Raw genomic sequence first — 13,027 nt, 5'->3', positions numbered from 1 at the left:
CCCGCATCCAGATGGTCCGCCACATCAGCATCAGTGGTTTTACTGTTTCTGAAGGTGTTGCACGGCTGCTAGGTGAACAGTGAACAGAAGGTCTATTCAACTTCATAAACGTCCCTCAGAGACACACTCCCCCATGCAGTTAAACTGGGTGCGTTCATTAACTTCAATCTAAACACACATAAACTAGCTGTGAATACTCATAAAACGCCTTGTGTGTGTGTGTGTGTGTGTGTGTGTCTCTCTGAGGTACGGCGCGAGTGCTGTCGCAATCAATACTCTGAGCAGAACGCGGTCTGTATATAGAGACCGGCCAAAACTGTCGAGAAACGTCATTGTTGAGAAAATGTGTGCAGTAATATTCAGATGAAGTGCCAGAGACAGATACCATGTGCTTCATCACGATATACCGAACAGATCTACGCAAATAATTGAGTCATGTGTTTGAAAAGTCAGACAGAGAGGCATTTCATTCGGTTCATGGGCCATTAAGAACGGTTGTGTTTCATTCTGGCACTAAAAAACGATATAAAAATGTTAGTGCCAGAAATTACTCAATTAAGGGCACTTTTTCTGTGATTTTTTTAAAAGAACAAAATAAACACCAAATCACTTATTCAAATTTTAATGTAAATTACTGTTAAAATATATCTAAAGATATAATAATTATATTTTTTATTTCCAAAAAATGACCACTTTTATTCAGTAATGATGCATTAAATTGATCAAAAGTGAGTCAAGACACGTCTGTTTTAAATAAATGCTGTTATTTTTGTTTCCACAAAAATATGAAGCAGCACAACATTTGCATGAAGCAGCACAAGCTTTTCAACATTAATAATAATAAGAAATATTTCTTGAGTATCAAATCAGCATATTAGAATAACTTCTGAAGGATCATGTGACACTGAAGACTGGAGTAATGATGCTGAAAATTCAGCTTTGATCACAGGTATAAAATACATTTTACAACATATTTACATAGAAAACAGTAAATTGTAATAATATTTTACAATAATACTGTTTTGTTTTTTAGCGCAATTTTCCGCCGGACAAAATTGCGATTGTTAACTCATGATTTCTGTTCTGTCTGTGCGCACCAATCTTGCACTTCTATCTACTCCTCAACCAGACCACCTAGAGACTTCGGGTTTTCGGCATTATGTTAAGGAAGGTCTAATCTCGGGAACGCACAAAAAAAAAAATCCAGGAAAAGATTTTGGATTTCCTGGAAATTCCAGAAAAAAATCATTTTTTTGCAAATTTCTCAGCAACCATAATAGCTATCGAGTTGAAACAAATTGCAATCGATAGCTTCTAAAATTTACAATAATATTAGAAAAAAAGAATTGATAAAAAATCTTTCCTTTATGCTTCAAAAATTAATTAAAACTTTATATGAAGGGAAATAAGAAAAATATTGCCTTTTCACCTATAAAACTATTGTTCCACAGAAATACGCAAGGAAGGTATTCACAAGAGTCATGAGCACAATTAATTCCACTGAATTACGGCAAGAAATCAATGAAGGTATCGATCAAGATTTGGAGAAGGAGCAAGAATATATGAGAAAACGACAAGAGGTTGTTGCAAAATAAATGGAAGAACGTTCAGCAAAGCGACAAAAGATGGCGACATCCACACCAACGGCTTCCTCATCAGGCGTATCTGATTTCTACGATGACTCGTGGCTTTCAGAGGATGTTTTGGCAAATATCTCGAAAGCAGAAGAAGAGTTTACAAAGTCACAAGCCAATAGTCAAGCAGAAAAGAAGGAAGAATCTGAAGAGGACAAAACAGAAAAGGAAGCTGATACGAGGATATTGAGTGAACACAAGATGTAAAAAATAATGAGCTAATAAAAAAAAATTATGTTCAACTAGTCAAGTGATTGTGCCTTTTTTATTATCCATTGCTGATTTGATTTCAGAAAGTTCATTTGAATTTCAAGAGAAAGTTATATTCTCGAGCAACTTATTTTCTCTTTCATTTACTATCTCTTAGTGTTGTGATCCCATGACGTGAGAAAATTGCGCTAAAACACTCACTGAGTTTTTATTACTTGTTTTACTGTATTTTTGATTAAATAAATTCAGCCTTCGTGAGCAGAAGAGACACAAGCATTTCAAAATCTTAGCGAGCGTTTTGATCACAGAATGACCGATCACAATCATGCACTCCAAAGCGATGCGTAATCAAATATCATAAATGTCTGAATGAATGGCTGAGTTTGTTTCCTGCCCGTCTCGCGTTCACATGTGGAATCTTACAGGAGGTTTCAAGCAGATTTATTGGTGAGACTGGAAGCACAATCTGCTAACTTGATCAGGAGAAGCGGTACAGCTTGTACTTTTCAACAAGACATCTTCATTAAACTTTAATGTTTTCCTATATGGGCTATTTAAACGGATCCAAGAGATACATGTTCTTTACTGTGTGTTGTGCGTTTCTATGAACTTGATTAGTGTATTAATAAAGTGATAGTGTGACTATACTGTTTCTATAATACAGAATCAAAAAAATTGAATTACACCAATCACATTTCATTCAAGAGAAAGAAAGACAAGAAAAAGAACAGAAAACGGGTGGTACCACAATGTTAGTGTCAGATGGTACAGAAGTACAGAAAGAAAGAAAAAGAGAGAAACTGACACAGAACACACACCCATCTGTGATCTCGTGCACTGACACTAACCAGCAAGCTCCAAACCACAGTCTTATAAAGCCTAGTTTAGACCAGATCCCTGTATTAAATCCCACCATAAACCAGAACTTATGAGTATTAAATCTCTGTAAAGCTGGCTGGGGTTCGGCGAGGTCCAAACCAACCCAATCTCGCTGCCAAACTTCCCACAACCAAAAATCACACTCCCACAACCTCAGACCTGTCCGCATCCAAACCCAACACACTCCCCCCCCCCAAACGTTTATTTACAGTCTAAAGCTGTCCCAGCGCCCGTCCCGTCTGAAATCAGCAGACGAGCAAAAACACTTGAAGAAATACTGCAGATGCAATCTACAAGTTCTCGCCAGAAACGCTGCAGCTTAATTCTCACGGCTGAATCACTCGACTGCCTGCAGAGAACCTCTGAGAGAGCAGCTTATTTTATCATCGCATGAACTGGAACATTCTCAGTTTATCTTATCATCGACGAAAAGTTTATCACCCACACATACACACTCCTCTGGAGATGATGTCATGAGATCTGGAAGGCAAAGCTTGAAGCAGAAGGTCTGTTTTAAGACCTACACTAGTTGCTGACAGAAATGTGGGTCTCTAGAAATTAGCATACTTGATCCTGACTGGTCAATCTTCTCAAATATAATTGCATAATTATTGCTAAACTGTGTAACATTTGAGCTGTGCTGGTTGTATATCTCTAGTATCAGCCTTGCTTTCTTTATTACTAGGGCTGCATGATATTAAAGGTGCATTGCGCAACATTTCATGTTAAAAATACCCGTTTTTCTAACCCATACATGCTTAAACAATTGCCTGATGGGCTGAATGAGCCCTTCTATGATCACTGCGATTGCCTCTATAATCCTGTACAGTAAAATAAATAAGAGGGATTCGGGACGGAATCGACTGGGCGTGACGTCATGCGCGTTCACGCTCACCTGGCTATGTCTGGCAGGTTTGTGTATTCGCCGCCATTATCCGCATCAGCGAAGACAACTCAAGCGACTTTTGCAAAAGTAGAAGATGGATTCAAAGAGACCGGCTTCTAGTTCATCCCAAACCCCAACGCAAACTCCACGTAACCGCGTGCACAACTCTGGTTGCAGTTTCGCGTGTCGCCAGAAGGGGGCATAGTTCTGCAAAAACTCAGAGACTTGCGCAATGCACCTTTAAAGAAAAGTGCGATATGCGATAACTCATTAAATAATGTGATATTCGATATGCGATACGATAATGCTTAATAATAAACTTAAATTATCTTTAAAATATATTTAAAATTATATAACCTACATACGTGTTTCACATTCTTTTTGTGACAAGAAAACATCCCTACAACTTCTGAAAGTGAACATCAGTGTTTTACTGTATAAGAAGTGTTATTTTAACATCAGTGTAAACCACTGGGTTTAGGGTTTCAGGAAGGCCTACATTAGGTTTATTTAACAACAGAAACTCAATAATCAAATGTAGAAATAAAACACTGCTTAGTTTTCACTGTATTAATTAATTATATACTGATTCTTATTAAAGCTACAAAAGTTACTCAGCCAAGAGCAGTGAGTCTTTTGTTCATGACCCCAGTTATTGCAAGCTGTTGCGATATGCATAACGCGATAAATACATTTGTGATATTTCAATAATTTCGATATATTGTGCATTACTTAAACTCAATACTTTCCCTCCATCTATTTATTTGGCAGGCAGTCACGTTATAAGCAGGATAATATGGGAACCTGATCACATTGCTGAAAATGACTGCTAACTAGACATTATTACTTACTTGGGGCCAGATTTACTAAAAGGGCAAATTAGTGTGAGAGCGCAATCCCATAAAAGCGGAGATGAGAGTGGAAAGTTCTGCGCGTGATCTACTGACGACACACAAATTAAAGAACACAGACGCATCCGGATCATTTCCATAATGACCAACGCAATCTAACAATCTGTTTTAAGACAATCTGGGTTTTTTTAGGCAGTAAATAATGGTAAACCTTAGTAAATCACCTTGAATGATCCATTTAAATTCTATCCTGCCATAAATTTTGCGTCTGAAAGGGAAACTCCAACAAATGCATTTGCAATAAGATCAGCCTCAAAAATAACCCTGTCCACAACTTTTCAGCGCTAAATTTTCACTGCGTGTCTTTAGTAAATCCTGACAGTAGTTTTTTAACAGCAAAAGAGGGTTTGCGCTGGAGCAAGTCCTTAGTATTAATCCAAGAATTTCTTTTTTATTAAAATTATCAATTTGATTATATAAAATTGTATTATATTTATGTTCAGTAATTTTTTTAAATTGCTGAACTTAAATATACGAGCTTGATAAAAATGATCATTCTAGAAGAAAATTTCAGATGGCGCTTAGAGGCTTTTGCATCTGAACTCTTCATGTATATATATATATTTATATATATATATATAAATAAATAAACCAAAAAAAATTCAAGACACAAATTTTGATTGATTTGATTTCAGGGACACTATTGATCCAAATAAATCAATTTAAAAAAAAATTGTTTTACCTGTTCATTGAAATATGCTAAATGAAACTTCTGAACTCTATTTAAGAAAGAGACATTTTAAGAGAATGTTATTTTTTTTTATTGACTGTTATATAATGTAAAATAAAAAAGTTATTAAAGCTACACTGTGTAAGTTGATTCTTAGCAAAAAACACTTTGTTCTTTCAAAATGATATGTGCTCATTAATGTGTAATTACTTCTACCAACTAATCAAGTATTCTCGTAAGTGTATAATCTGCCATTTAGAATACACACGAGCGAGTCGCTCGAATGGCGGCAGCCATGTTGCGCATCCATCTTGAAAATACATTAGCCAAAGAGGGACATACCTGGAAATTCAAGCTTCGCCTTTCGCGTTTTTACACTCAGTGGCACCGTGACGAATGCGAGGGGGAGATTACTCGCGACTGCCGGCAGATTTGAAATAACACGGCCACCGTAGGAGTTAAAACGCCCTCGGAATGGGAGGGGCTAGAAAGTAATATTCAGTTGGTAGTCATGAACAATTTCACCGCTAGATGGGAGAAAATCCTACACAGTGTAGCTTTAAGATATAAGGGTAAAACACCTGTGAAAATTCCTTCGTATTAACAGTACAATGTGTTAAATTTGTATAATATACACATTGGAAAAACATTGCTAGTTGTTAGAAAGCCTGTAAACAGATGAGCTACTGTCACACTGCAGTTTCACTAACTCGACCCCCCCAACGATGCTGAATAGAGATGAGAGGAATGTAAATCCCACATTAATGATGTGTCCGGCACACTAGCACAGAACTGAACCCTGGCTATAGCTGACGGCAGCGCTCCCAGATTTTACTGAGGATCAGAAGTTGAAATAACATCTTTTATTGAGTGTGAGTAACGTCTGTAGCGGGATCCGAGAGAGCTCTCGCACAATTGATCAAATATTTTCACTGGCTTCCTGTATAAAGAGCTCTAAGCCACAAACCAAACCAACCAGCAGCGAGACGAACCACAACATCACAAACTGTGAAGTGACGAATCACTGTCTGACTGTCGCAACCATTAGAAGAAAACATTTATATGAAATTGCCCAATAGTCCAAAGTCAGATCACATTGCAGTGAGCTTATAAGCAACTCATAAGAATGAAACACTTAGAGACAGCGAGGCGGACAGGGGAAGGCAAAGGGAAAGAAGGAAGAGCTTGGAGACGGGGAGGGAAAGAAATAGAGAGAGGCAAGGAAAATCAATCAGAAGGTCATTTACATCACTCCTCTGCCAGATGGCATTGTGGGAATAGCTGTCATACATTGGCAGTTCAAACGGGTGTGTGACATAAGTGGATCTTTGTGAGTGTGTGCGTGTGTGTGTGTGTGTGTGTGTGTAAAAGAGAGAGAGGGAGAAAGATACTGTAGACAGAGGGAGTGTGGAAGACTCATTAGGAAATTAAAAGTATGAACAGGTGGAAAGGAAAGGTTACATAGATCATTTATCAGATCTAGATAAATAAGTTTGCCCTGTGGTCAAGAGGAAATTAGATGAGGGTAAAACTAAGAGGGTGTATTATATTTTAAAATAAACATTTTAACTGCTATCAAGTGACATTAGAAGAAAGCGCCTATAAATATAGAGGCACTGAAATATGACTTCTCAAAAAGAAGTGGTCCACATTAGAAGTATGCATTAAATTGTTTAAAAGTGACAGTAAAGATATGTATAGTGTTACAAAACAAAAATGTTACAAATGCTGTTCTTTTGAACTTTAGATATTCATTTAAGAATGCTGTAAAAATTATAATGCATCACAGTTTCAACAGAATTATTAAACAGCACTGTTGTCAACATTGATAATGCTTCTTGAGCAGCAAATTATAATGATTTATGAAGGATCATGTGACACTGAAGACTGGAGTAATGATGCTGAAAATTCAGCTTTGATCACAGGAATACATTACATTTCATAAATAAATGTATTAAAATGTTTACATTTTAATTAAATGATTAAAAAATAAAGTATAAAGTCGGCAACACCTAAGCTCCAAAATTATCAAAAATATTTATTATCAAGACAACTATCGCATAGCGTATGTGACGTTTCGAGCACGCAGGCTCTTCATCAGAAGAAACGTTGTGCTCGAAACGTCACATACGCTATGCGATAGTTGTCTTGATAATAAATATTTTTGATAATTTTGGAGCTTAGGTGTTGCCGACTTTATACTTTATTTTCTACTTGTTGTTTTTTAGTCGAGCACCCTTTTGAGACTGATGTGCGTGCTTTTGTTTCATTTTTCTTCGCTAATTAAATGATTAAAACAATACATTAAAATGTGTTAAAACAATTATTTTAAATTTAAATTTAGGTTTTTTTTTTATCAAATGCATCCTTTGTGTAAGTGTAAGAGAGTATAAGAGACTTCTTTGAAAAACTACTCTTACCAAACTTGGTGTAGATTTTACAGCAGTAGTGTATATTTAACACCATCTCTCAATCACAGGCAGCTGTAAATGACTGGCCTTTTCTAAACATTTGGTCACATGATAAACATTGGGCACCGGTTTAAAACACAGCTTACCACACTCTTATACATAATGGTGAGTTCAAAAGCAACAGAGAAAATAGACAAAAAGAGAAGAGCGAGGGGTGTGAGAGATCATTAAAGGGGTGCAGATGGTGTCGGGGGTCAGAAGGGGTGTATCATGTTTGAATGAATGTGTGTGTGTGTTCGTACTCACCCGTGAAATGGAGAGAGGCATGTTGAAGTCTTTCCCCCCCTGCAGTCTGAAGCCCCAGGGAGCCGGACCCTGTAACACCACACTGTATTTACCACTCATACTGTAGCTGTCTGATATTAAACACACCCTCAGAGGCTGCCAAACACACACTTAGAAACTCCTCACAGAATGCCCTGGGAAGACAGAGAGAGAGAGAGAGAGAGAGAGAGAGAGACAGAGAGAGACAGAGAGAGAGAGAGAGACAGAGAGAGAGAGAGAGAGAGAGAGAGAGAGGGGCAAAAATGTTTAGTCGGACATTGTTGAAAAAGTGCATGATTTACAACTTTTTTACATTTTCTAAATAAAATGTAAGTGGCGTGTCTGTGCAAAACACAAGGGTTGCTATTGCTGTGCAGTTGTTAAGGTGTTCAGGGTGGATGCTTACTAGCAAAAACCTGTTTTACTTGAGGGAACGTTTTAATATTATGGGTTAGTGGCTTATGAGCAATAGAAATAGCAACAAAAACAAAATGTATTACAGTAATGTTAGCTATTACAGTAATACAGCCTATTTTGTAATTCAATAAACAATATACTGTAGTTGTATATTTATTACTCAGCCGGTAGGTTGGGTACCAAATCCATCTATCAGTTTTGGATTCTTATATCTTTTTTTTCCCCCTCAACTATATACAAAAGGAACCTGAGGATTGTACATTTGACTCCAGAAGTCATTCCTTATTTCTTTCGTAACCCTACTTCTCAATAATTCTCAAGATTTCCCTACTATTCTTAATTATCCTCATTTTTATACTAGGTCTGGTCTATAGTGGGAGAATGTAATCTATCCATTTTTCCACAAATTTCTCAGACTGTAACGGAAGATTAATTGTTAACCTCTCCATCATGTAGATTTTGTAAACTATTCCCAGCCAATCATTCATTTCCAGTATTTCAGGTTGTAACCATTTTCCGGTTATAGCTTTTTTGCAAGCTATCAACAGGATCCTCATCAAATATTTATCAGATTTGTCTTCTAATTTAGGATTTGTAAGACCAAAGTATAGAGTTAAAAAACTAAACTGGATGGGTACCTTGAATATACAACTCTAAACTCGTATGGATTTTAGAGATTCAATATTTCTGAACTTCAGAGCATTCCCAGAGCATTCCCTATGATCGGCTGATCCGAGCCGCAGATTGCACTTGTGCAAGTCCAGAGGTGAGGAAAAATCTAGTGATATTTTTCCAACCGAATTATCTCCAGGTTGAGGAATGTGTTATCTTCCGCTTTGATTTAGGAATACTTTTCCAACCTTCCTCTGGGATTTCAACATTTCCTTCCATTTCACTTTCATTTTTAATATATTGGGTATTTTCTAATTTACTGTCTTGTAGACTTTTATATAATTTTGTAATTATTTTAGTCATGTCACCCGCTTTATATATTGAAATAAACATTGCAAGAATACTATTGTTTTCCTTGTCATTATAGTCCCTTGCAATATTAATAACTGTTTGTCTTATTTGTAAGTAACTATGAAAATCTTGATAACATAACAAGTATTCACATTTGAGTGTCTCAAAACCCAACATTTTTCCTTTATGTTAAAAAGTACGGTATGCTGCCTGTGAGGGCTCGTTTAGTCCAAGCTACCGTATAGTATTTGGATCAAATGTTGAATCATAAGCGGGCCATCTTAATTTTGATACCAAATCTATCAAAATATATATTTTAATTATATCTTGCCAAATCTTTAATAAGTTACTTGTCCACGTCGATACGATTTTTTTATACATTTTTGAAAGAAGTCTTGAATGCTCACCAAGGCTGCATTTATTTGATCAAAAATACAGTAAAAACAGTAATATTGTGAAATATTATTACATTTTTAAAAAACTGTTTTCTATTTTAATACATTTTTAATGTAATTCATTCCTGTGACGTATAGCTGAATTTTCAGCAGTCATTACTCCCGTTTTCAGCTGTATTTACATACTGTATATATTTATTTATTTACATTTTTCCAGGATTATTTGATGAATAGAAAGTTTAAAAGAACAGCATTTAAATCTTTTGTAACATTATAAAGGTCTTTGCTGGCAGTTTTGATCAACTATTCATTTCTTTAAAAGAAATCAAACATACTGACCCCAAATTCTTTGAAAGATTTGTCAAATTCAAACAAATAAGCAAATAAAGAAGTTACCATGAAGTAAACATTCCACACATGTTAATCAGAACACCTGGCAACAACAGCATAATTAATCCAGACACATTTACCTTCAGAAAGCAACACTCTTGAGTCTTGACTAAACGAAAACTCCTCTGCAACACAGCGAATAATAATGGTCTAAAGGTCTGACACAAAATGATCCACCCAGATGGCAGATTGTCATTTTATACCCATCTATCATGGGGGGGGGGGTGTATTTTGGGGGTTGGGATGGGGGTGCTTGGGCTTACACGCTGATATTTTGGGAATGGACCCTAGACGTGCTGCCAAACATTAGGAAGGAAACGTCATAAAGCCAACTAGAACCCAGAACAAAGGTTCTGAGATTAGACGGTCAGGATCAGACGCTGGAATGTTCCACGGGTAGGATTGGCGTCCTGTACTCAGCACATTTTAAGAGGGAACGCTTTAGCCTGCCAGTATCTCTATCTACTGCTCGTATTGTCCAATAATTCAACAGTGGAAAAGAGTAAGACTGCTGTAAACACTGGAATGGAGATGAGATCCACATGTGATCCGTACTGTCATCATTATTCAGATGACTCTTCATCAGCTATCAGACAAATGTCACATTAAACAAATACAAATAACGGACAATTATAGTAATGCCTAACATATGCTGTTTAAACCTTATACAATTATACTAAATAATGTATCTTTCATCATTCTATTAATCTCTGTTAGTCTGACTACGGTACCTAGATAGATAGATAGATGGATAGATAGATAGATAGATAGATAGATAGATAGATAGATAGATAGATAGATAGATAGATAGATAGATAGATAGATAGATAGATAGATAGATAGATAGATAGATAGATAGATGGAATGAACTGCCATTAAATGATAGACAGACTACACATCCACACACACATATCATATCCACTCATGTGTGTGTTGAGTGAGGGGTTTGTCCGGTATCTGACCCAGATCTAATATCAATAATAGTTTAACGCTCATCACAGTCCATGTGTTCCCTGCTACACACACACACACACACACACACACACACACACACACACGATGGGATTCCATGTTTTATGGGGACTTTCCATAGACAATGATTTTTATACTGTACAAACTGTGTATATATATATATCCCCTTACACTAACCCTAATCCTATGCATCACAGAAAACTTTAACAATTTTTACATTTTCAAAACACATCACTTTGTATGATTTATAAGCTGTTTTCCTCATGGGGACCAAAAAAACGTGCCCATGATGATAAGGATTTCAGATATTGCCATCTTTGTGGGGCATATTGGGACATATTGTCCCCATAATGTAGGGTTTACCTGAACCACACACACACACACACACACACTCATCTCTATTGCCACAGAAGTGCATCCATACATAAGGAAATCACATAGTGACATATGATAAATGATATATGCAAAGACGCACAATAGAGCATTTGGATGCACACTGAGTGGCGGCAGTAAGTAGCTTAAGTGAGAACAGCTGAGACCAAACCGAGAACAATACGTGTGTGTGTGTGTGTGTGTGTGTGTGTGTGTGTGTGTGTGTGTGTGTGTGTGTGTGTGTGTGTGTGTGTGTGTGTGTGTGTGTATGTGTGTGTGTGTGTGTGTGTGTGTGTGTGTGTGTGTGTGTGTGTGTGTGTGTGTGTGTGTGTGTGTGTGTGTGTGTGTCAAATAATAGCTATCGGATTAAGTGCCTCTCTGGTTTTCTGTTTTTTTCAACCAACGTGCCATTATAGATCCAGTGACTTGGGAGACACAAGTGTTTCATCAGGCCACAGTTTTAGACGATATGATTAATTAGCATTACAAAGTGATTTAACTACATTAATTTATCATTATAGTGTGCGTGAGACATTTCTAAATAAAAATATCATGCACATGAACACAAACAAACTGTCTGGCTATATGTGACTCAACACTAATCTAATTTAATCCCAATCTGTCTGCACTGAATCAATGCAATTACACCAGACTAGCAACTAATTCAGTCGTCTGATTCCTGCTGACAACTCACACAACATTTCCAAACCTGGAAGTCTAACTGCATAGGAAAGCAACAGCATTATTTACGGCATAATTCTTGTCTGAAGCACACACACTGTATGACAGATTAAACACTTACGTTTAATACTCAGGGTTTGAAGTTTGTTCAAATCTCTAAATATGAGCAACTGTAATAGTAATGCTTGACTAATTAAACATTACTAATAACTAAACCCCCAAAAGGCAGTCGTTCCTGGAACAGTAAGTGAGCAGATCTTCACAAGGACCAATCAATGTTCAACATGCTAAAAATAAATAATGAAATAGTGTCTGTGCATTTGAGCATCTGTTTGCTGTGCGTGCGTGTGTGTGTGTGTGTGTGTGTGTGTGTGTGTGTGTGTGTGTGTGTGTGTGTGTGTGTGTGTGTGTGTGTGTGTGTGTGTGTAAGAATCAGTGATCACAATGATGCATGCCTGCAATTTCATTCAGAAGATTAAAAGTCCATGCTAAACTGGCGCAGACATTGCAAAGAAGCTAGAAACAGTTTATCCAAAAAGGCAAGATATATATATATATTTTTTTTTTTTTACATATTATGCTGATAAAAAAAAGTGAGAAAAAGCTAAATTAATAAAATAAATAAATGTAATGTATGATTTAAATATTAATTTAAATGTAGTTAATATTAATGTAGTCAGTCTTAAATAAATTATATTTACATTCCTAATATAATACCTACATTTTTAGGTTAACTTAACCATTTAAAAAGATAAGATAACATCTATTTGAAAATATCTGCATGAAACCAAGCACTGTACAGAAAAGATTCTGCAAAACATCTTCATTTTAAATATACTGAATTGATGAATTGTTTTGAATAATAGTTCTCATGTGCTGCATGTGTAATGTGCTCATCCAGAGGGGGTGAAG

General features: G+C 36.4%; 1 protein-coding gene across 6 annotated transcripts in view; it reads right to left on the bottom strand.

Moving 5' to 3' along the window:
- Window positions 1-13,027, bottom strand: part of pdlim5a (PDZ and LIM domain 5a) — a 57,811-nt gene that overhangs the window by 43,849 nt on the left and 935 nt on the right. For 5 of the 6 annotated variants that reach the window (XR_014627967.1, XM_084414409.1, XM_084414410.1 and 2 more), the window contains exons 1-2: window positions 10,171-10,245; window positions 7,908-8,080 (exon numbers count right to left, since the gene is read on the bottom strand). Coding sequence is in view for 5 of the 6 variants with exons in the window: in XM_084414409.1 (XP_084270535.1) it covers window positions 7,908-8,006 (99 nt within the window). In the remaining variant the exon portion in view is untranslated. Of the gene's footprint in view, window positions 1-7,907; window positions 8,081-10,170; window positions 10,246-13,027 lie in introns of those variants that run through there. The other variant, XM_084414408.1, reaches the window with a different exon arrangement.

Source organism: Rutilus rutilus (genome assembly GCF_951802725.1).
Source record: "Rutilus rutilus genome assembly, chromosome: 7".
NCBI lineage: Eukaryota > Metazoa > Chordata > Actinopteri > Cypriniformes > Leuciscidae > Rutilus > Rutilus rutilus.
This window is presented reverse-complemented; position numbering and strand designations above follow the sequence as displayed.